The 24,110-nt window shown below is 45.8% G+C and overlaps 1 protein-coding gene across 3 annotated transcripts in view; it reads left to right on the forward strand.

The window, feature by feature from the left end:
- Nucleotides 1-24,110, forward strand: part of PDE9A (phosphodiesterase 9A) — a 148,067-nt gene that overhangs the window by 31,658 nt on the left and 92,299 nt on the right. For all 3 annotated transcript variants that reach the window (XM_049874949.1, XM_049874947.1, XM_049874948.1), the window contains exons 2-4: nt 8,000-8,070; nt 10,991-11,068; nt 23,298-23,341. In XM_049874949.1, the coding sequence (XP_049730906.1) occupies nt 8,036-8,070; nt 10,991-11,068; nt 23,298-23,341 (157 nt within the window). In that variant the 5' untranslated portion in view covers nt 8,000-8,035. The remainder of the gene's footprint in view (nt 1-7,999; nt 8,071-10,990; nt 11,069-23,297; nt 23,342-24,110) is intronic.

Here is a 24,110-nt window from a genome sequence, read left to right on the forward strand (position 1 = left end):
GCCAGGGAAGCAAGAGTGGAGCCACTGATCTTAGACAACCATGGTGAGAGGAGGTTGGTGCCCTGAGTTGGGAGAGGAGCCCTTAGCTGAGCCCTGGTCTCTTCCCACCAGCAAAGGGGAGGTGGCCCTGATGCCAGGTGCCACATCAGTAGGTAGAGAACCTTCCGGCGATGGTACTGCCCCAGTCTTCATGAATGCTGGTCTCAGGGAAACACTGGTCCCCAGTGGGCCTACATCACTACGGGCTTGGGGTCTGTTTCCTGCCTCTCATTTAGAAAACGAGAATTCAGAGAATCATCAACATCTCGTTCCCACTCCTAAAAGCCTCCACCACCTTCTGATTCACTCCAGTCCCCTCTGCTCTCGCGGTGCCCTTTCGAACCCTCACTGCTCGCTCTGTGCTGAAATCCTGCGCAGCAGTGACTGGGGTGGGGGGTGGGGTGTGGGCAAGTCCTGGGGGAAGCTCCTCCCAGGAAGTTATGCCCCCCCCAAAAAAAAACTAGTTGCCAGAGAGTCAATCCTGACTCATAGTGACCCTATAGGACAGAGTAGAATTGCCTCATAAAGTTTCCAAGGAGCGCCTGGTGGATTTGAACCGCCATCCTTTTGGTTAGCAGCCTCAGCCCTTAACCACTGCACCACCAGGGTTTCCCGAAGGAACTTGGAGCCCTGTTTATTCACGGCTTTGGTTTTGCAGGAAGGCCGTAAGGCGTCCTGTAGGTGCTGGAGAGCCGGTGATTGAATCTTCACTCAGCTAACCTGATAACAGGAAACCTGATGATCTAGCTCCTGGGTGCCCCGAGATCCCACCAGCCGGGCTGCCTCGGGCTGCAAACAGCAGGGAGTGGCTCGAACACAGCAGTGAGCAGGTTTTTGCTGCACCCCTGTGTCCTGGTTCCCTAGAGCTTCTGTAACAGAAATACCATGAGTGTCTAGTTTTACAGACAGAATTCTCACAGTTCTGGAGGCTAAAAGGCCAAGTCAGGGTCTTGGCCGCGTCAATCCCTTGCTTGTTGTAGCCTCGGGCGTTCCTTGGTTCCTTGGCTGGTAGCCAATTCTCACAAGACATCTGTCCTTCCGGTCCCCCGTCCCCTGCTGTGTGTGCATGTCTCTATATCTATTCTGCTTTTGTTATAACTCAGAAGTGATTAGATTTAGGGTTCGCCCTTCCCCTTTATGATCTAATTAACATAAACCAGTAGCCAGCCGTCATGGAGTCAGTTCTGACTCATGGTGACCCCATGTATGTCAGAGTAGAACTGTGCTCCTCAGGGTTTTCAACGGCTGCTTTTTTGGCAATAGATCACCAGGCCTTTCTTCTGAGGTGCCTCTGGGTGGACTCAAACCTCCAGCTGTCACTTAAAAGTAGCCTAGCTCATCAACTATTTGCACCACTCAGGGACCCCAATGAACATAACAAAAGAAAACCCCAGACGGGATCACATCCACAGGTGCACGGGTTAGGATTCCAACACATACTTTGGCGGACACAATTCCACTCATAACACCCACTTAGATGAGTCTGAATGGGGCTCCAGGAGAAGAAAGGAAAAAACAGAGCCACCCAGTGCTTTCAGTTGGGTCAAGTCCGTGGAAGAGGCCTCAGATGGATGCAGAATCAAAGGGGAGTGGCTCCCAGCTCTCTGCTCTGTCAGTTGAGTCCAGAGGCCCCTAGAGGTGTGTCAGCAGCCCTCTCACCATCTGCCTGCACAGAGCAGCCCTGCTTCTTCTAAGTGTACTGGTGGAGGCTCCTGATTTCAAGCCACAGCAAACCCCTTATACGGGCAGGTTGGAGGAAAAGGTCCGAGTTTGGGCGGCAGGCCGAGGGATGCAGGAAGGAGGCCCTAATACGGGCAGGTTGGAGGAAGAGGTCCGAGTTTGGGCTGTGGACTGAGGGATGCAGGAAGGAGGCCCTGTGGGGACCTCTGCAAGGATACTGCGGATCCCCAGAAAAAGCCCTGGGATCCCGAGTGCCAGGAAGCCTGGGTGAGTCCTGGGGTCTTCTCATCTCTGTGCTGCCCCTCTTGTCTTCTCAACTGCCCTCCATGCTTTAATCCTCCTTCCACCCTTTCCCCACCTGCTGTCCTATCCACAGGTGGCCTGGTGTGACCATCACAGCAGGCACGGACTCTCCAAGACCCTGTGCCCACCTCTAATTGCCAACAGCTACGAAACTCAGTAATAGCCCTCCCAAGGAAGTGTGATGGGCCTGGCCAGGTCATCTTAAGCCAGGTGTCTGCCTGGTCCTGTCACCTATGGGGAGCAGGGTCACCAGGAGCTAGGGCTGCCTGTTCAGAGCTCTGGGGAGTGTGGGATGGACAGGCAGTTGGTAGAGTTTTCCCATGCCGTGATGGCAAGGGCTGGTCACTGTGGTCCCCTGGGCCTGTCTCCTGAGTCCACACCTGTAAGGCAAAGATACCCCTCTCCACTCAACCTCCTAGGGTGGTTACCAAACAGGAGTGTACCCCTGACCAGAGACGTGGGCCCCTTCTGCCCTCCTGTGGCTGTCTGACAGAGATGAATGGGCCAATCCACAGAATGCACTAGACAGGAAAGTTTGGTCCCTCTTGTTTGTGTGCCAGGGCATTGATCTCTTCTCTTTAAGCTGATTGGCCATTTACCCATTCCAACAAGTCAAAGTGCCATCTTGGTGGGAGTATGCATCTTGGGGGTCCCCTCCTGGGCCTCCACTCCTGCCTCTCTGGTGGTCAAGGACAACAGCCTTCCCCAGGAAGCAGCGGGAACAGAGTAGCTGGGCTGGACGTTCTTTCTTCCAGCTCTGGAGATTTTGCAGATTGTAAATTTGAATTCCTACTAAAACAAAATTGGGCTGTGAACAAAACATGGCAAAAGTTATTCTTAGTGCATTTGGCAAGTTGGAGGCCGGTAGAAGCTTGAGCCTAGAATCACAGATTTTCGAGTCAGCAGGGAACGCTAAGGCTCGTGGACAACTGAAACAGAACAAAGTTGGATTTCATGCCATACCAGCAGTGTTCTGAAGATTTCTTTTCAAGCATGTTCCCTTGATGCTCATCAAGGTCCCAGAAGTAGGTGGGGCTGACACTTTCAACCCCATTCACAGAACAGTAAACTGAGACTCTGAGTGGTTATGGGCTTGCCCACAGTGGATGAAAGAGGGGTTGGTGAACAGAGGAGTCTCTGGCAGAGACGAGGGTAAGCCAGGCCTTCCAGTCCCAGGTCCTCTGTTCTTTCCACAGCACTGTTTCTAGAACAAGGCTTAAATATTGAGGTTGTTGTTTACTGCCACCTAGTTGGCCCCCGACCCATGGCGACTCCATGTACGATGGAATGACACACTGCCCAGTCCTGTGCCATCCCCATGATCACTTGTCTATCGGACCACTGTGAGCCATAGGATTTCACTGGCTGATTTCAGAATTAGATTTCCAGCCCTTTCTTCCTAGTTGTCTTAGTCTGGAAGCTGGGCATGTTGCTGAACTTTGAATAAAGACAGTAAATGTGTCCAAAAACCTAGGAGTCGGTACATGTGTGGGTACAATCCTGATACACTACTCGCTGGCTGGGCCTCGTGGGAACTACATAAATCTCTGTGCCTCGGCGTTACCTTTGAACTGCGTCCCACCAAACTATATTGTTGTAAATCTTAACCTCTGTGCCTGTGGTTATAATCCCATTTGGGACTGGGTTGCCTTTGTATGTTAATAAGGCAGCATTAATGTAGGGCTCTCTTGAGTCAATCTCTTACTAGATATAAAGGGAGCAGATTAAGCAAGCTGAGATGTGGGAAGATAGATGCCAAGCCACATGGAGATCTCCAAGGAACCAGGAAACAGAAGCTAAAGAGACAAGGACCTTCCCCCAGGGCCAACAGAGAAAGGACACTTTCCCCTAGAGCTGGCGCCTTGAATTCAGACTTCTAGCCTTCTGAACTGTGAGAAAATCAATTTCTGTTGTTAAAGCCATGCATTTGTATGTAGTATTTCTGTTGTAGCAGCACTAGATAACTAAGGCACTCAGTTTCTGTATTAGTTTTTTAGGGCTGCTATATAACAAAGTCTGGAGCCATGGTGGCACAGTGGTTAAGAGCTGCAGCTGCTAACCAAAAGGTCAGCAGTTTGAATCCACCAGCCGCTCCTTGGAAACCCTAGGGGGCAGTTCTACGTTGTTCTATAGGGTTGCCGTGAGTTGGAATCGACTTGACTGCAGCAAGGTTTGGTTTAATTTTTTTTTTTAAATAACAAAGTACCACAAAGTGGGTGGTTTAAAACAACAGGAATGTATTCTGTCACAGCTCTAGAGGCTAGAAGTCCGAAATCAGGGTGTCCGCAGGGCCATGCTCTCTCTCCTAGCTTCTGGTACTCAGCTTGTAGATTTATCGCTCCCGTCTCTGCCTTCAGCTTCACACGGCCATCTTCCCTCCGTGTCTCTCAGTGTCTATTCTCCTTTATAAGGAGATACAGGACTAGGACCCACCCTACTCCAGTATGACCTCATGTTAACTAATAACATCTTCAAAGTCCCTATTTCCAAACAAAGCCAAGTTCATAGGTTCCAGGGGTAAGGGCTTCAACATATCTTTTTGGGGGGACACAATTCCACCCATAACAGTTTCCTTATGTAAATCTCTTAGGATGCTTGGCTTGTGGCAAGCACTGGGCCAGTATTAGTTGTTCTTTTATGCAGACGGCATAGAAGTTCCCAGACAGGAAAATACCCACTGACTTTCACAGGCCTCAGCTGAGAGTGGTAGTGATCAATATCTGGTGAAGGAGAGGCCCTCTGTGCTCTCAGTTGCTTTTCTGCTCTTGGTTGAATGTCACTGCACTGCCAGTCAAACCACAGAAAAGAATTTGGGGCGATATGCCATGGGAACTCTGGCCCCAACTGGACTAAGAGCTGGACTCCGAGAAAACCTCGATTTTCTTTTATTCTTACTGCCTCCATATCATGTTCTTTAATTTCTATTTACCAATGCTTTTTGTGTACTCTTTGTTTCCATGAAGCAGAAAGGATTTGCTGTTGTAGCAAGTGGATACAGGGCAGTGCTGGTTCAGTGGTAGAATTCTCACCTTCCATGCAGGAGACCCAGGTTCAATTCCTGGCCAGTGCACCTCATGCACAGCCAGCAGCCATCTGCCAGCGTTGCTATGATGCTGAACAGGTTTCAGCAGAGCTTCCAGACTAAGACACACTAGGAAGAAAGGCCTGGCAATCTACTTGTAAAAATCAGCCAGTGAAAACCCTTGTCAGTAGCCTCGAGTGTTCCTTGGCTCCTTGGTGATCCTCACATGGCATCTGTCTCCTCCTGTGTGTGCGTCTCTGTGTCTATTCTGGTTTTCTTATAACTCAGAAGTTATTAGGTTTATGAAATACCCTACATCAACTGATTCACTGATCATGTTACATCAGATTGCATTGTGGAACGTGATTACATTACATTTGATTAGATTATATTATGCAAGGTAATCTGCTGTAACAGAAGCTAACGGATTTAATCATATGTAACAACTTCATAACAGCAACGAGACCAGTGTTTGGTCAAACCACTGGAAGCCGTAGCCTAACCACCAGCTGGGAACCCTGAGAGCCAGGTACCTGGCCAGCTCTCCTGGGAGTGTTTTGTAAGCATTGGCTTCATAAAGTCAGCCTTAGCACCTTAGAAGTGTCAGGTCATACCTAAGTAAAGAGCATCATTCTCAAATATGATTTTCCAGGCAAGGCCTTGGTTGCATAACTCGTTTTTCCATTTATAGCCTAGCAATAAGGCTGACAGATTCTTATGGAGTCTTTGCAAGGAACTGTATTTCAATGAAAAGTAAGGACTTAATAAAAACTTCTGAATTTGGGAAGGAGGAGAGCAGTCAGTAAAAATCGGACATTATTTAACAATGTTTCATTTCAGTTTACAAAAGAATCCCCCAGATTGTTAAGAGTTACAGATAGCTTAAGGAGAAAGAGAAAAGGCTGGCTCCCTTATATACACAGCACAAGGCACGGGAGACCCTCAGTAGGATGGATTGGCACAGTAGCCACAATATTGGACTCGAACCTGGTGGCGATTGTGAGGATGACATAGGATCAGGCAACGTTTTGTTCTGTTGTACATAAGGTTGCCATGATTTGGAGTCGACTTGAAGGCAGCTAACAGCAACAATATATTCAGAAAACCAAACATTAGAACATCAACAATATTCCAGCCAACCGCGGTAAATGTTCCCTGTCAGCTCGTTCAGTCCTGTGTAATTAGTTCTTGTTCCACTAATCCTGGGTTAGCAGGGTCATAGAGCTGCCTGTTGCCCAACTGAAAAGAGGTCTGGGGATGCTGACAGCCCACTGGAGCAGCCTGCAGCCATACAAGGGAGGCCATCAGCAGCCTGTCCCCAAGAGTGTGTTCTTGGGAGAGGCAGTGGTGTGAAGGGCCCGGTGCAGTCCTTCTCTAGAGGGCTCTGAGAAGGCCTGTCACTAAAGTCACAAACTCTCACTGGTAGCTGACTGCAGAGCTTTCAGGCCAGTGTCAGAGTATCACAAGACAAGCTGTAAATGACAGCTAACGTTTTTGTGCCCATTTTACAGAAGATAAGATTGAAGCACGAAGAGGTTGAGTGACTTGCCCATGTCACAAAGGTAACAAGCAGAGAGTCAACGACTTCAACCCAGGTGGCCTGGCTCCCACAACCACAACCCTAAACTACTACCGGAAGAGGTTGAGCTGAGGAAGTGCCTGTGTGCTGTGTGGCCTTGACAAGGTCACTTCCCTCCTGGGCAGAGGCAGGCATCAGAAGAGCATTCCAGGCTTTAGAAGCTGAGATTCTCTGCTCCACCCACACCCTCCCTTTGAGGTGATGCTGGCCAGTGTGCCTCTTTCAGAGCAAGCGCTGAGAAGCCTGTGGTTTGGTGCCCTCCTGCCAGATGCAACTGGAGGGAATTTCACGCGGAGGCCACCCTCCACTATGCAAACGGCCAAGCACTCGGCTGCTAATTGAAAGACTGGAGGTTTGAGTCCATCCAGAGGCAGCTCAGAAGAGGGGCCTGGCAGTCTGCTTCCAAAAAATCAGCCACTGAAAACCCTGTGGAGCGCAGTTCCACTGCGACACCCACGGGGTGTCCATGAGATGGGGTCTACTTGACAGCCACTTGTTGGTAAATGCATAGCGCTAGTGAAAACAGCCGGTCTGAAAAGGCTACGTACTGTCTGATCCCAACTGTAGGACATTCTGGAAAAGGCAAAACTATAAAGACAGCAAAAAGATCAGTGGTTGCCAGGGGCTCAGGGGGAGGGATGAACAGACGGATGGAGCGCAGGGCACTTTTAGGGCAGTGAAGCTGCTCTGTGGGATGCTGGAATGGTGGACACAAGACATCATGCCTTTGTCCAAACCCGCAGGCCTGTGCAACACAAAGAACGAACCCTCATGTGAGCTATGGACTTCAGTTAATAACAATGTATTAATATGGGCTCATTAGTCGTAACAAATGTAGCATGGGAATGCAAGATGATAATAACAGGAGAAACAGTATGCAGGGGAACAAGGGAGCTCAGAGGAACTCTGTACTTCCTGCACAATTTTTCTGTAAGCCTGAAATTGCTCTAAAAACATCTATTAAATTCTTTTTTTTTAGTTAACTTAATTTTTCTTAACATAATAGTCCCCAGGAGATAATTGGAGATTCCTGTGATATCATTAAGCCAAGGTCGTCAGTCACTTGTTCCAATATTTTACGTGAGTCTCACAGAGCAGCAATGTCAAGTACGCATGTGTTTATGTGGTCAGCCCCTCTGTTTTCCAAGCTGGTTTTACTGAACAGAAGAACGATGTTTTCCTAACCTATATAAATTGACTAAATGAAAAGATGTGCTTGTAATATTCTAGTGTCTGTGGTGATATTATTTTTCTTTTTAAAATAGACCTTTAGGTGGGAACCAGAGAGAAAGCACATGGAGGTTGGCATCTCCATGGAAACTAATTGCCCCTCTCCCTGCCGGCTCTTCACCGCATGCTGCCGTTGTGTTTTGTAGGTAGTCTTCAGCAAGTACTGCAACTCCAGCGACATCATGGATCTGTTCTGCATCGCCACTGGCCTGCCTCGGTGAGTGCTCCCACGTGTCCTTGTTGGGATGGCCACCATTTGCCTCCAGGCCTTGTCCGGTTCCACTTGAGAAGAAGGTTCTTTAAAAGGGCGAGCCATCACGTATAGGGGATGTCTTAGCCTGGGTTCTCCAGAGAAGTAAAATCAGTAAAGTGTATGTGTATATACAGAGATATTTATCTCAAGGAAATGGCTCACATGGTTGTAGGGGCTGGCAAGTCCCATATCCATGGGTCAGGCGTCAGGCTGGAGACTTCTCCTGACTCACGTAGCTGCAGGGGCTGACGAACCCAAGATCAGCAGGTCAAACGGCAGGCTGCTGGCTCACAGGCTGTGGAGGCTAAAATCTCAAGATCAGCAGGCAGTACAGCAGGTTGCTGGTTCAAGTCCCAAGAACTGGAGGTCAGAGGAGTCAGATGCAGGATCCAGAGCAAGCAAGGAAGTAAGATTTGCCAGAACATCCATATATATATTGGATACAGGCCAGACCCTCCAAGGAAACTCCCCTTACAACTGATTGGCTGATCACATCAGATCACATCATGGAGGATGACAACATCATTGCATAACTGCCAAATTACATCATTACATAACTGCCAAACCACAGAGAATCATGGCTCAGCCAAGTAGACACACAACCTTAACCATCACAGGGGATAAAAAGAGTAGAAAGGTCAGTTGGGTTCACCTTGTTTTCAGGAGTCCTTTCAAGTCAATCAGTAAAGCCCTGGGGAGAGCTTGGCTGCAATTTCTGCCACTGCATGTCAGCAGGCATCACTGTGTCCACACAAAGAAATCCATTGGGGAAAATTGAGCAACAACTATCATTTTAAGATCTTCTTCCTCCCTCCTTCCCTCTCTTCCTCATTCCCTCCCTCCTTCCTCCTTCTTTACCTCCTTCATACTTTCAGTTGTTCATTCATTCTTTCTTTCTCATTTCTTCATTCATTTTTGGAGACAGGAGAAAGGAAGGTAGTTGTGTTTTGATCCCCCGGTCCCAAACAATCCAGCAGGGGGTTCTACATAGATCACCATCTGGCAAAAGTTAGAGTCCAGAAATGAGTTGAAGAGACCGGAATTCTACCTTATAGAATTGTAGGATTCTGTAAGAGTTGCTTTTTCCTAAATAAATAGTTTGAGCAAGTGAATTTCTGATTATTAGCACCCTGACTTTCCAGGGATAAAACGTGCCCACTGCAATTAACTTTAAGGTTAGGATCCTGGTCAAAGAAGGTGAGAGGTAGAAGAGAACATGAGAAGTCCTTCATGGACAGGTGAGAATAGAAAGACTCTGGGGATGAAGTGTGTGCCTGAAATCACAGCAAGCAGCTGAGTTTGTAGCAGCAAAATAGCCCACGGTTTGGGGTATCTTTGGCACCATTTATTAGTCACAAGGAAATGTTTATATCATATCATATTATACTATAAAAAAACCCACTGCCATCAAGTCGCTTCTGACTCATAGCAACCCTGCAGGACAGAGTAGAACTGCTCCAGAGGGTTTTCAAGAAGCAGCTGGTGGATTCAAACTGCCGAACTTTTGGTTAGCAGCCGTAGCTCTTAACTGCTACACCACCAAGGTTTCCATGTATTATACTATACTATATTACGTTATATATTATATGAGGAGTCTGAGTGGTGAAAGTATTTTGCTATCAGCTGCCACCCTAGAGGTTGGCTGTTCAAACCCACCCAATGGTACCATGGAAGAAAGGCCTGGCGAGCTGTTTCCATAAAGATTACAGCCAAAAAAAACCCTACAGAGCAGTTCAACTCTGTAACACATGATGTCATCATGAATGGGGGGGCTGACTTGATGGCGGCTAACAACAACCATAAAAAAAAACCCATATGTTATATTATATGTATAAATAATATATGTAATACATATTATATATAATATTATTTATGTAACATATTATAAATATATCTCTGGAGTCTGAATGTCACCCCTTATTGCACAAATTAAAAAAAAAAAATCTTTTGAAGATCAGAGCACTCAAGTAACTTGCCCAAGGTAACCACAGCTCCTAAGGGGACCCAAAAGATGAGCGGTTGGAGAAGGAAGACTCATTGCATCCAGTTGAAACCTTCCGTAGGAGAGTTTTATGCTGTTTTAGATGAGATCACAAAGGAACTGGGAGCAGAAAAGCAAAGTCCGAATTCATCATCTGCTGACGTCAATGTCTGTTTTTACTTTACCACAGTTTTTTTGTTATTTACTAACTCAATAAATTAGACTTCTACCAGTTCTCATTTTCAATGATTTAAAAATCTACAAAGCACTTAGAACTGCACACCGCTGTGTAATTTACTGACAAATGGAGTTTAAACATCTCAGGACCACCTTCACTGGTGTCCTTCCAGCCCCATTTGAACGCGATAGTCCCTGGTACTCATGTTCTTGCCCTTTCTAGGGCCTTGTTCCCCAGTATGATGCTATAATAGTAGACACATGACATTACGCGTTTGTCAAAACCCATAGGACTGTACAACACAAATGGTGAATCCTAACGTAAACTACATAGAGTCGCTATTTGGTGCAAACGGTTAAGTGCTCCACTGCTAGCCAAAAGGTTGGCAGTTCAAACCCACTCAGAGGCACCTCAGAAGACAGGCCTGGCGATCTGCTTCTGAAAAGTCACAGCCTTGAAAACCCTACAGAGCACGGTTCTACTCTGTACGTGTGGAGTCGCCATGAGCTTCCATCAACTCCACAGTGACTAACAACAACGTAAACTATGGAGTTTAGTTAATAATAATCTATCAAAATTGGTTCATTGATTGTAACAAATATACCACAGGGAGACAGGTGTTAATAATGGGGGAAACTGTGTCACCAAGGCCTTTGTCAAACGCACATGTGCACCCAGACCAGAGAACATCCTGTGTGAGAATGCTGTCTCGGCATGTCTTTCAGGAACACCACCATCTCCCTCCTGACCACAGACGACGCCATGGTCTCCATCGACCCCACCATGCCTGCAAACTCGGAACGGTAAGAGGCTTCCACTGGCTGCCTCAGCTTGTTCTTCTCATGGAGTGTCTGCTTTGCTATGCAATTCAGGAGGGTTTCCCATGATTTTTTTTCATTTACTGTTGCAGGAAAACCTGAATTTCAACCAAACATGGAAGGGTAAGAGTTGGAAACAGTGTGAAGGAGGCTTGATTAGGCTCATTCATTTGCAGAAGAACTAAATCACTTTCCGTAATAATAGTAATTACCAGCACCCCCAGGAGCCATTCCACAGGCTCTATATTCAGTTTGCAACATGAGCCCTATGAGGCGGCACTATTATTACCATTTTACAGATGGGGAAACTGAGGCATGGGACCAAGCCCAAGTTCAAGTAGTAAAACCAGGTGCCAGGGCCCCTGCTGTGAATGTCGATCTGTCTGCCCAGAAAAAGCTGCAGGAGACGCCCTCTCCAGAGCCCCTGGGGGACGTTTAGCATTCACCCCTTTGGGCAAGCACCGTGTTATAAAGGGATGCAGGCCTAAGTACTCCTGGCACCTGTACCCGTTGCCATCAAGTCAGTTCCCCCTCATAGTGACCATATAGGACAGAGTAGAGCTGCCCCATAGAGTTTCCAAGGAGCCGCTGGTGGATTCGAACTGCCGACCTTTTGGTTAGCAGCCACTTAACCGTAGCACCACCAGGACTCCAGAGGAGGAGAAAGAAAGCCAGGAGCACAGAAAAGCGGGAGAGGCTAGAAAGTAAACGACATCAGCAGCAAATGCGTTTGTGAGGATATGTAAGATCAAGTGGGACAAGCCAGCCGTGCGTGGCTGAAGAAAGGACACTGAGCAAGGGCCCCTCAGATCTGTGACCTGCCCTTTGCTGAGTGACCCAGAAGACCCCCTGGCCGTATCCAGCTTAATATTTTTGGTTGGGCAAGGTGGAGTTTAAGTTGTGTTCTCGGGGAGGCTGGGGTCTGGTAAGGCATTGCGGCATGGGGTGCCATTAGGTCCCCGCTCTGCAGTTCCCTGCTCCTCCCTGATTCCCCTTCTGGGGACTGACTAGATGTGATTGACCGTTGTAAATTCAGTCATCAGTGTGTCCTGCCCGACTGACCCACAGCGAGCCCAGCTGAGCTCATAGGAAGCTGCGGCACTCAGACCCTCACGTTTCCCGGCAACTCGAGGCTGTGGCTGCTCAACAGGGGCATTTAAGTGTTTGGACTCCACACGATGGAATGGCCTGGGACCCCCACTCAGACAGCTGAGAAGCTGCCAGCCCAAGCTGTGTGCACACCTGAGCACCTGGGGTGGGTGGGACACCTGTCCCTCCTCCTGCTGCCCTGGAAGCCTGTTGTCAGCAGTCCACCAGGGTTCTGGGGATGGATGCCAGACTGTTCCTAAGCCCCTGCCCCCTCCCTGCCCCTGTCAGGGGCACAAATCCTGTTAAGTCAATGAAGGCTTTGGTGCAGGCATGTACCAAAAAACAGGCCAGGAGCTGGCCAAATGACCAGCTCAGTGGGGGGCACAAAGTTCTAGAAAGTCCTAGCAGCCACCATGGTCCTCGTGCTCAGTGGCCATCAGCCAGTGCTGTCCTAGTCAGCCGCCTGCCCTGTGTCTCTGGGCGCTCCCACCAGGCCTCCCCCACTCCCAGCCGTGCTCACCAACCCCCCTCATTTCTTCCCCCAGGAGGCCCGTCCTCCACCCCTACCCACCTTGCTCTGATTATAGGCTTCCAATTCCCCTGAAGGGACAGTGCTAATTGGCTCTCCAAGACTCCAGAGGTTCTTATAATCTCAGCACAAACTCAGCCTGACCCAGATCTTGCTGCAGAAGGAAAGTCAGCCAGTGGCCTGTGGTCCCCTGACATTCCATATGGCTAAAATTGTCTCGTGGAATGGGAAAATGTCTGCCAGATGTCATGTCAGGGCAGACTGGCTCTGTAACTGAGCCAAACGGCGTTATTCTTCCTAAATTCAATGAAACTCATTTGTAGAGGTATTTAAACTGGACAGGAAAGAAGGATAACCGAGCTTGAGCAACCAACATCTCTGGCCTCAGGTGCCTTGTCGATAAGATTACACCAGACAAAGTGCCTTCCTGTGCCCACAGTCTAGAACACTCTACTTGTGAGAGGTCAAGGTGTCGTTCTGATATAGATATGGGTATGAAGATGGCTTTAGGGAGCCCTGGTGGCATACCAGTTAAGAGCTTGGCTGCCAAGCAGAAGGTTGTTAGTTCAAATCTATCTTCCACTCCTTGGAAACTCTATGGGGAAGTTGTACTCTGTCCTATAGGGTCACTAAGTGTTGGAATCAACTCTATGGCAATGAATTTTTTTTTAATAGGTATAGGTGATATGGATAATATAGACATGCATATGGTTTTAGATATGGATAGATATGTCATTGTTGTTAGTTGTCATTGAATTGGCTCCGACTCAAGGCGAAATTATGTATAACAAGATGAAACTTTGCCCAGTCCTGCACCATTCTCAGGAGGGTGGGTATGTTCCAGTCCATTGCTGCAGCTATCATGTCAAGTCACCTCAGCATAAACTAGTTCAGTGAAACCAGTGGCCTTCAACTCTGGCTGCAGATTAGAACCACCTGAGATCTTTCAAAAGGCGCTTACACCCTAGATCCAAAAAAACAAACCCACTGCCATCAAGCCGATTTCAACTGTTGGCGACCCTAGGACCAATTAAATCTGAATTTTGAGTAATTTTGTAAAGCTCCCCAGGTGATTCCAATAGGCAGCCAGATTGAGGACAATTGATGCGAAATGTGGAAAAACCTCGGAAACTACTCCTGTTGAAGGCTGGGCTCAGCCCTATAGTGAGCAGAAAGTCGTGTCTACCCGACACAGGGATTCTTCTTGGAAAGTGCTGGATAAACATTTCCAGGTTCCTGCTATCCAACTCTTTGTTTATTCCTAGAAAGCAATGGTCCTTCCCCACTAGTCTAGGCAGCAAAGTCAATAGGACGATTGACCAGATGTCTCTCTTTATCTTCCTCTGCTTCTGAAGACACTTATAAGTCACTCTGCTTAGACTTGCTCCTTTCCTCATCTCTCTATCCCCAGACTTACAGTTCATCTTGTGGGCAGGGCTTCTCCTGCAGGCAGCTGGTATTGTCTACCATGCTCAGCTTCTTCTAAGTTTCACACCCACAAGATGGGCTTTCCTTGATCTCTTCACCATATCCCAAGGGCTCCTCACTGTCCATCAGAAGTGGTGGTCCCAGTTGCCCATCTCCTATGCCTAGAAGCTTTTGGATCCTTCCCTGCTTATCATTTGAAACCAATGAGGAGGACTAACTGACCTTTCTGGCCTCCTTCACTTAACTCCTTCCTTTAGACTGTCCCCGCCAACCCATGGTTCAAGCCATCATATCTCATGGCTGGGCTACTGAACACACAGGCTCCTGTTTCGCTCTTCCATGTCTTAGTTTCTGCTGTAACAGAAATACTACAAGTGGGTGGCTTTGATGAATTTGCTTTCTCACCGTTTAGGAGGTTAGAGTCTGAATTCAAGGTACTGGCTCTAGGGGAAGGCTCTCTTCCTTTCGGCTCTGGGTGAAAAGCTTTGTCTCTTAGCTTCTGTTCCTTGGTTCCTTGGCAATTTTCACATGGCATCTATCTTTCCCTCATGTGTGCTTGCTTGTCTATGTCTAATCTGTTCCTTTTATTGTCAAAAGTAATTTGCTTTAGGACACACCCTACACCGATATGACCTCATTAACATAACAGAAACCTCTATTTCCAAATGGGATTACACCCGTAGGTATAAGAGTTAGAATTCCAATACATATTTTCGGGGGAACAAAACTCAATCCATAACACTCCAGTTTTCCTTTCCCCTCCCTTGAGGTTTCCCTGCCTTCCAGAAAAATCAGCCTCAAGCATGGCTTTCATCTCATCATTTTCCAATGTTCTCCAATGGCCATGAGTGATAGGACATTGTCCGGGTCACTCCATCTGGAACATAAGGTCTTTCACTGTCTGGCCCAAGTCCATTCTAAAATACTTATCTCCAAGTCTGCTGGCCTCCATGAGTCCCCACGCCATCCAAACAGGTCACTCCTTGTCTGCAGACATTCCAAGTACCTCCCGGCCTCCTGCACCATCTGTGTTCCTGCCCTCTCCTCTCTACTCACCCAAAGGCTATTCTTCCTGCCACCAGAATCCACTGGTGGTTCCTTAACTTTTCCTAGTCTTCTGGGCTGTTCAGTCCAATCATGACAACTTTTAGACCAGTATTTTATATAATCTGGAGCCCTACTTACATAAGTCAAAGGGACTCGAATATAGCAATAGGCTTATTAGCTTCCACTCTCTTTTGGAGCTGATAAGAAAGATGATTGATTACTAAGTGTCTTGGTTTCCTAGTGCTGCCCTAATAAAAAAATACCACAAAGTGGGTGGCTTAAGAGAACAGTTTTGGGGCCTAGAGGTCCAAATCAAGGTCTGAGCTGTGTCAATTTCTTCTGTGGCCCTCTGTCCTAGTTTCTGGTGGCTGACAGCAATCGTGGGTGTTCCTTTGCTGGTTAAAGATGTATCCGTCTCATGGGGTCTGTCTTGCCCCATGATGTTTCTGTATCTGTTCTCCCCTTTATAATACACCACTCAGAAGGAATTAGGTTTAGGACCCACCCTACTCCAATATGACCTCATTAACCTAACAAAAGAAAGTGCCTGTTCCCAGACAGTGCCACCATCACAGATACCAGGGTTAAGAGTTCCCCATTTCTTTTCGGAAGACACAATTCAATCCACAACACTAAGCAACCCCAGATTCCTAATGACCAAAATGTATAAATGTTGTTGGGTGCTGTCAAGTCAGTTCCGACTCATAGCGACCCTATGTACAATAGAATGAAACACTGCTCAGTCCTGTGCCATCCTCACAATCATTGTTATGCTTGAGTCCATTGTTGCAGCCACTGTGTCAGTCCATCTCATTGAGGGTCTTCCTCTTTTTCCCTGACGCTCTACTTTACCAAGCATTTTGTCCTTTGCCAAGGAATGATCCTTCCTGATAACATGTCAAAATATAAATAGATGTGTGCTAAATTTGGCCAAATAACACTACAATTTTTCCTCCTAAGAAAGGCCTAGAATGTCTGGTAGAAGTTGTTCTTTCTAAATAGGAGTCCATTCCAAATACCATGATGTCCAGCTTAAAAAAAAAAAAAAAAACACATTTCTTCATGAAAACTCTACCCATTCTATTTCTGCCACTACTGCTTCAAGACCTTGTCAAAGGACAAAAACAGATGTGCTTAGATGTTGTCGTTAGGTGCCATTAAGTCAGTTCCAATGCATAGCAACCCTGTGTACATCAGAATAAAACACCGCCTGGGCCTGTGCCATCCTCACAATCATTGATACATTTGAGTCTGTTGTTGCAGCCACTGTATCAGTTCATCTCGTTGAAGGTCATTCTCTTTTTCACTGATGTCCTTCTCCAGGGACTGGTCCCTTCCGATAACATGTCCAAAGTACATGAGATGAAGTCTCTCCATTCTGACTTCCAAGGAGCACTCTGGCTGCACCTATCCCAAGGTGGGCCTGTTCATTCTTTTGCCAGTCCATGGCATATTTAATATTCTTTCCAACACAATAATTCACAGGCATCAATTCTTCTTTGGTCTTCTTTATTCGTTGTCCAGCTTTCACATGCATATGAGGCAATTGAAAATACAATGGCTTGGTTCAGGTGCACCTTAATCCTCAAAGTGACATCTTTGCTTTTTAACACTTTAAAGGGGTCTTTTGCAGCAGATTTGCCCAATGCAATACGTAATTTGATTTCTTGACCACTGCTTCCATGGGCCTTGGTTATGGATCCAAGTAAAACGAAATTGTTGACAACTTCAATATTTTCTCCATTTATCATCATGTTATTTCCTGGTCTAGTTGTAAGGATTTTTGTTTTATGTTGAGGTGTAATCCATAGTGAAGGCTGTAGTCTTTGATTTTCATCAGTAAGTGCTTCAAGTCTTCTTCACTTTCAGCAAGCAAGGTTGAGTCATCTGCATATCACAGGTTGTTAATGAGTCCTCCTCCTACCCTGATGCCCTGTTCTTCATATAGTCCATCTTCTCGGATTATTTGCTCAGATTGAATAAGTATGGTGAAAAGATACAACTCTGATGCACACCTTTCCTGGTTTTAAACCACATAGTGTCCCTTTGTTTGTTCAAATGACTGCCTCTTGGTCTATGCACAGGTTCTACATGAACACAATTAAGTGCTCTGGAATTCCCATTCTTTGCAATGTTATCCATAATTTTTTATGATCCACATAATTGAATGCCCTTACCTAATCAATAAAACACAGGTAAACATCTTTCTGGTATTCTTTGCTTTCAGCCAAGATCTATCTGATGTCAGCAATGATATCCCTCATTCCACCTCCTGTTCTGAATCTGGCTTGAATTTCTGGCAGTTCCCTGTTAATGTACTGCTGCAACCACTTTTTAATTATCTTCAGCAAAGTTTTACTTGCTTGTGATAGCAACGGCATTGTTGGATCACCTTTCTTTGGAATGGGCACGTATATGGATCTCTTCCAGTCAGTTAGGCAGGTAGCTGTCTTCCAAATGTCTTGGCATAGACAAGTGGAGGCTTCCAGCGTTGCATCCATTGTCAAAACACCTCAGTTGGTATTTTGTCTATTCTTGGAGCTCTGTTTATTACCAATGCCTTCAGTGCAGCTTGTACTTCATCCTTCAGTACCATTGGTTCCTGATTATATGCTACCTTCTGAAATGGTTGAATGTCAACCAATTCTTTTTGCTACAGTGACTCTGTGTATTCCTTCCACCTTCTTTTGTTGCTTCCTGTGCCATCTAGTATTTTCCCTGTAGAATTCTTCAATAATACAAGTCAAGGCTTGAGTTTTTCTTCATTTCTCTCCCCTTTAGAAATGTCAAGTGTGTTCTTCCCTTTGGGTTTTCTAACTCCAGGTCTTTGCACATTTCATTGTAATACTTTACTTTGTCTTCTCGAGCCACCCTTTAAAATATTCTGTTCAGCTCATTTACTTCACCATTTTTTTAGCTACTCTACATTCAAGAGCAAGTTTCAGAGTCTCTTCTGACATCCATTTGGGTCTTTTCTTTCTTTCCTGTCTTTTTAGTGACCTTTTGCTTTTTTCATGTATGATGTCCTTGATGTCATCCTGACATTCCTTGATGTCATTTGATCTTCAGTCATTCGTGTTCAATGCATCAAGTTTACTTTTGAGATGGTCTCCAAATTCAGGTGAGATATACTCAAGGTTGTATTTTGGCTTTTGTGGACTTGTTTCAATTTTCTTTAGCTTCAACTTGAACTTACATAGGAGTAGTTGATGGTCTGTTCTGCAGTTGGCCCTGGCCTTGTTTTGACTGATGATTTTGAGCTTCTCCATCATCTCTTCTCACAGGTGTAGTTGATTTGATTTCTGTATATTCCATCTGGTGAACGTTTATAGTCACCGTATTTCCAATGAATAGGTTGTTGGTCTTGCAAAATTCTATCATGCTATCTCCAATGTCCTTTCTATCACTAAGGCCGAATTTTCCAACTACTGATCCTTCTTCGTTTCCAACTTTCTCATTCCATTCATCAGTAATATCAATGCATCTTGACTGCATGTTTAATCCATTTCAGACTGGAGAACTTGGTAAAAATCTTCAATTTCTTTGTCTTTGGTATTAGTGGCTGGTGTGTAAATTTGAATAATAGCCATATTAACTCACCTTTCTTGTAGGCATATGGATATTATTCTATCACTGGCAGTATTGTACTTTGGGATAGATCTTGAAATGTTCTTTTTGATAATGAATGTGATGCCATTCCGCTTCAGTTTGTCATTCTCAGCACAGTAGATCATATGATTTCCAATTCAAAATGGCCAATACCATTCCATTTCATTTCTGACAACTTTAAATTTTCCTAGATTCATACTTCATACATTCCACATTCCAATTACTAATTGATGTTTCAAGCTGTTTCTTCTCATTTTGAGTCAAGCCACGTCAGAAAATGAATATCCCGAATGCTTTACTCCATTCAAGTCATTAAGGTCAATTCTATTTTGAGGCGGCAGCTCTTCTCTGGTCATATTTTGAGTGTCTTCCAATCTGAAGAGCTCATCTTCTAGCACTATACCAGACAACATTCTTCTGCTAGTCATAAGGTTTTCATTGGCTAATTTTTCTAGAAGTAGCTCACCAGGTCCTTCTTCGTAGTCCATCTTAGTCTGAAAGCTCCACTGAAACCAGTCCACCATGAGTGAGCCTGCTGGTATTTGAAATATTGGTGGCATAGCTTCCAGCATCACGACAACACACAAGCCATCACAGTACGACAAACTGACAGATGAGTGGTGGGTGCTTAGATAGTGTGAGAAAAATCAGGGCTTATGGCAGGGCACTCAGAGAAGGGAGAAGGCCAGAGTGGCATAGCACATTCGTGACACACAAATGCCCTTCTGTTTCTGATTTTAGCCAAGTCGTGATACATGCAACTCTCTGCTGGTTGAAAATGGGTTTGTACGTGCAAAGATGGCACACGGACCCATCCCCTCAGCTTAGGCTAAAGGCTCCCTAGATTTTGGCATGCCTCCAAGCCTCCTCCTCCTACAAAATTTGTTTTTAAAGAGATCTTAGAGCCCAGGCAGTTAAATGATGGAAAAACACAAATGCAATAAAAGCTCAAGACAAGTTTATCTCTTTCAAAGAGGGGCAGTTTATATTAATTTTGTTCCTGAAGAAGAAAATGATGAAGATGCAATTCAATTTAGACTGAGCCAAGAGTTCACTCAATCGTGGAATCAATATACCCGTTCTGAGAAACATCGCTGCTATTCAGGGTCAAGAGGATTAAGGAAATAAGGGCCAAGACAAAGCTTGAGAGGCCAAGAAATACAACCCAGGACTGTTTGGCCCAAGAGCTGAAAGATTCCTGCAACTGCTAGGAGCATTTGGGACAGTCTCAAAGTCCAGTCCAGGCCCAGTCTACCTTGGCCCCAGTTGCTAATTTGGCTGTTAACATCCCTCAGCTCACCAGATCCTGCTAAGTTATCTTTCTTGGGCTTTAGCAGGTTGAAATGACCTTTGTAGGGAAATTCTGGCTCTGTTCAGGTTGACAAGAAATCCCAGGATCATTATATGATAGAAGTGTCTCTTCAGAAGCTTATCTTTTTGTCAGGTCCACAGGGTATTGGTCCTCAGTGTCTCATGGGAGAGTTGGTGGACACCTTCTCCTCCTCTGTCCCCATCACCACCCCTAACCCCCTCCAATGTGGAGTTAGTGTGGTTCTCCATCCTATCTTGGCCTGTCCTCCTGTACCTTCTCTGCTTCTTGTCACCACCATCCTCCAGCATTGACTTAGGGGTCAAGAAACAAGGGGAAGGAGAAGAGGAGAAGGAGAAGGACCTTACTTGTTCTCTGTGCCCCTAAGAAGAGGGAAGGAGAGGAGAAACAGGTAAGGGCAGTGGAGGAAGGGGAGGGAGGAGGCAAGGGTAGCCACTTCTTACTATCCCCTTTCTCAGGACTACTGGGCTTTCCTCGTTCCACCCATTGTTCCTCCCTATCAGTGGTGTTTATGACAGGGAGAAGGAGGGACAGCGAGAAAGTGAAGGGAGGAAAGAAAGAAGAAACAGAAAAGGAAGAGGTGACCACCATCTCTCTCCACCACCCCTTCATGCCTGTTCCCTCTCCAGGCCAGCACTCAACTCCTTTCCTCCTGGGACATGGACTGGAGTGCAAAGCCCAGCTGCAGCCCTCACTCACTGCATGTGGCTTTCAAGGAGTTCCCTGATCTCTCTTAGCTTTAAGCTGCTCGTAGTTGTGAACCCATGAGGCAGAGGGTTGCTGAGAGAATCGAATGGAATGGTGAGTTAACTCTGCTTAGCGCAGGTGTTAGGCAGTTAAAGGAGGCCATAGGAGTTGATATTGACTGAGCACCCCTCCAGGGGCGGGAGCAGTGGACACCCCCACCCATGGAACACCAGCTTCTTGGAGGAGCTCTGCTCTGCACTTGGTGCCATCTTTCAAACTCACGTGGTTCTGAATAAGGTCTTTTTTTATCTAGTCCAGGACCCAAACATTGTTTATGATGTAGTGTGTGTGAACAAATGAACCCCAGGTCCAAATAATCTATATCCAAGAGCCTTTTTCAAACAGGGCCTTTTCCTGGGCAGGGGCCGGGGACTCATATGGGGAGAGGGAAGGCATGGACTCACTTCTTGATGCTCTGTGCACATTGGAGTCCCTTGTGGGGCAAGGCAGGAACTCTAGACAGCCATAGATTGTCTGTCCACCATCCATAGTACCATGCAATTTTAGTTCTTTTTTATTTTCATGCTTTATTAGTTACCTATAACCATTAAACCATAGATGTTCCCCCAGTTAGTCACTGCTAAGAGTTTGGAGTCCTTGAGTGGTGCAAACGGTTAACACATTCAGCCACCAACCAAAAGGCTGAAGGTCTGCGTCCATCCAGAGGTGCCTCGGGAGAAAGGCCTGGTGATTTACTTCCAAAAAATTAGCCATTGAAAATCTTATGGAGCGTAATTCTACTTTAACACCCATGGAGTCACCATCAGTCAGAGTTAATTCCACAACCGGTGCTGATATCCTTCAATATTTTTCTGTGCTTTCTTTTTCCAGAAATGGGTTCATTCTCTACAAAGTACCCTGCAACTTGCTGTTTTTACCTAATAAGATGTCACGGGCATCCATTCAGGTCAATACTTGTATGCTTACCTTCATCATTTTAGCAATTTAATAACACTCCACGGTATGGCACCTGTGTCAACCATCCTTGTTGATAGGTCCTCAGAGTATTCCTAGTGCTTAGACAGTTAAACAATGTGGTAATACACATGTTTTCACAGCATGTTGTAGTTAGGTGCCATCGGGTCAGTTCCGACTCATAGCAACCCTACGTACAACAGAACGAAACACTGCCCAGTCCTGCGCCATCCTCACAATTGTTGTTATGCTTGAGCCCATTGTCGCATCCACTGTGTCAACCCATCTCTTTGAGGTCTTCTTTCTCACTGACCTACTTTACCAAGCGTGACGTCCTTCTCCAGGGACTGATTCCTGCTGATAACACGTCCTAAGTATGTGAGACCTAGTCTTGCCATCCTTCCTTCAAAGGAGCCTTCTGGCTGTACTTCTTCCAAGACAGATTTATTCATTCTTTTGGTGGTCCATGGTATATTCTTCACCAGCATCATAATCAGGGCCACTAAACTGATTTCAACTCTGAACCCCATGTGATCGATTCCATAGAGTTTTCTAGGCTGTGATCTCTATGGAAGCAGATTGCCGAGTGTTTCTCCTGTGAAGCCACTGGCGGGGTTCAAACTGCCGCCTTTTGGTTAGCAGCCGAGCACTTAATGGTTGCACCACCGGGGCTCCTTGGATCCTTAGGTACTGGTGTTTAATTCTGATACTTTTTTTCCTAAATTTATTTGGCGAGACAAATTCGTATTTTAAATTTTAATAGGTATTGCTAGATTGCTTTCTCCAAGGTGGTGGCAGTTGATAGCCCTACTAGCCATATTCGTGAGAGCCTGTTTCTCTGTGCCTTATATCACTCCTGTTACCGGTTTTTTTTAATTTTTGCTAAACCACTGGGTTAAGGGGGGAAAAGAGAGCATCTTTCGTGAAGCTGGCTTCTTTTTCGATTATTATTGGCTATTGTCTGTTCCTATTCTTTGCTTATTTTTCTATTGACTTAGTTGCCTTTTTTTACCCCTTTGTCTTGACTATCAGAGATAGTAACTTTTTTGTCCATTTTGTGTTGCCAATATTCTCTCCCCAACCACTGAGGGTCTCATGATCATTGGGGATGGCAGCGCTAATAAGATATGAGTATTTTCAACTGAGTTGTTGACACCATCCTCTGTTGTTCATTCTGGGGATGCAGCTACCATGAGCTCAAACAAAGAGAAACAGAGAGAGAGCCCACCCACATCAGTCAGTGGCAACTTGATTCTACACCTTTGATCAGCAGTAGTTTCTGAAGCCGAAATTTGTTTTGTTGGCCAAATATGCACATTGTAGAGGAAGCGTATCATTGAAATGATATATTTAAAGTATTTAGAATTCTGCATGAGGAAGCTCAGAACATCCAAAGAAGCTAATGTAAAAAAAGGGATCCACTGAATTTTAATTCATCCGTAAGCGCTTATCTCTCCCACCAGACTTGCAGCCAATGTCCTTGACGGTGTCTTACAGTGGAACTGTCTTCTCTTTTGCAGCACTCCCTACAAAGTGAGACCTGTGGCCATCAAGCAACTCTCTGGTAAGGCTATCATTTTCAAAATTAAAAGGCAAAATAAAGCTTGAGCCCACCTCTGTGACTGAAAATACTTTAGTTAAGCATTTGGATCTAAAGCCCTAAAGCCCTACACGACTACAGAATCTAAAGCCTTATATGACTGCGGAGGCTCTGCCCATGACTGTTCTGAAACCCTCGGGGACACCTCTCCTGCCCCTGTCCCCGAGTACTGAGCAGATGCTAGGTGACATTCCAGTCTTGTCTTCTTGGGTCCAGTGTGTTCTCCCCATTCAGACTGGGAGCCACAACTCCTGGCCCACAGGGTGCCTTAACCATCAAGGGTATGTGTGTGTGTGTGTGTGTCTGTGTCTGTGTGTGTGTGTGTGTAACCCCTTTTCCTTTGGGACTTTTTAATTACTTTTTATTACGTGGGATTTGTGCATAATAAAATACCCCCACTTAAGGGCATATTACCATGAGTTTTGAAAATTTTATCTACATCCTTGTAACTATCACCAAAAAAAAAAAAAAAGGCAGAATATTTACATCACCTGAAAAAGCTCTCTGGTGCCCCTTCTCAGTTAACCCCTCCTCCCCCAACACGTGGCCTCAATCAAAAACCAACCTACTTTCTGACACTAAAGATTAGACTTGTCCTTTCTAGAGTTTAATATAAAAGGAATCACATGGTATATGGACTCCTATTTGACTGAATGTAAAGTGCTTGAGATTTATCCATGTTGTTGCATGTATAAATAGTTCATTTTTTTTCATTGCTGACTAGTATGGATGG

This window comes from Elephas maximus, chromosome 2 (genome assembly GCF_024166365.1).
Source record: "Elephas maximus indicus isolate mEleMax1 chromosome 2, mEleMax1 primary haplotype, whole genome shotgun sequence".
In the NCBI taxonomy this organism is placed as follows: domain Eukaryota; kingdom Metazoa; phylum Chordata; class Mammalia; order Proboscidea; family Elephantidae; genus Elephas; species Elephas maximus.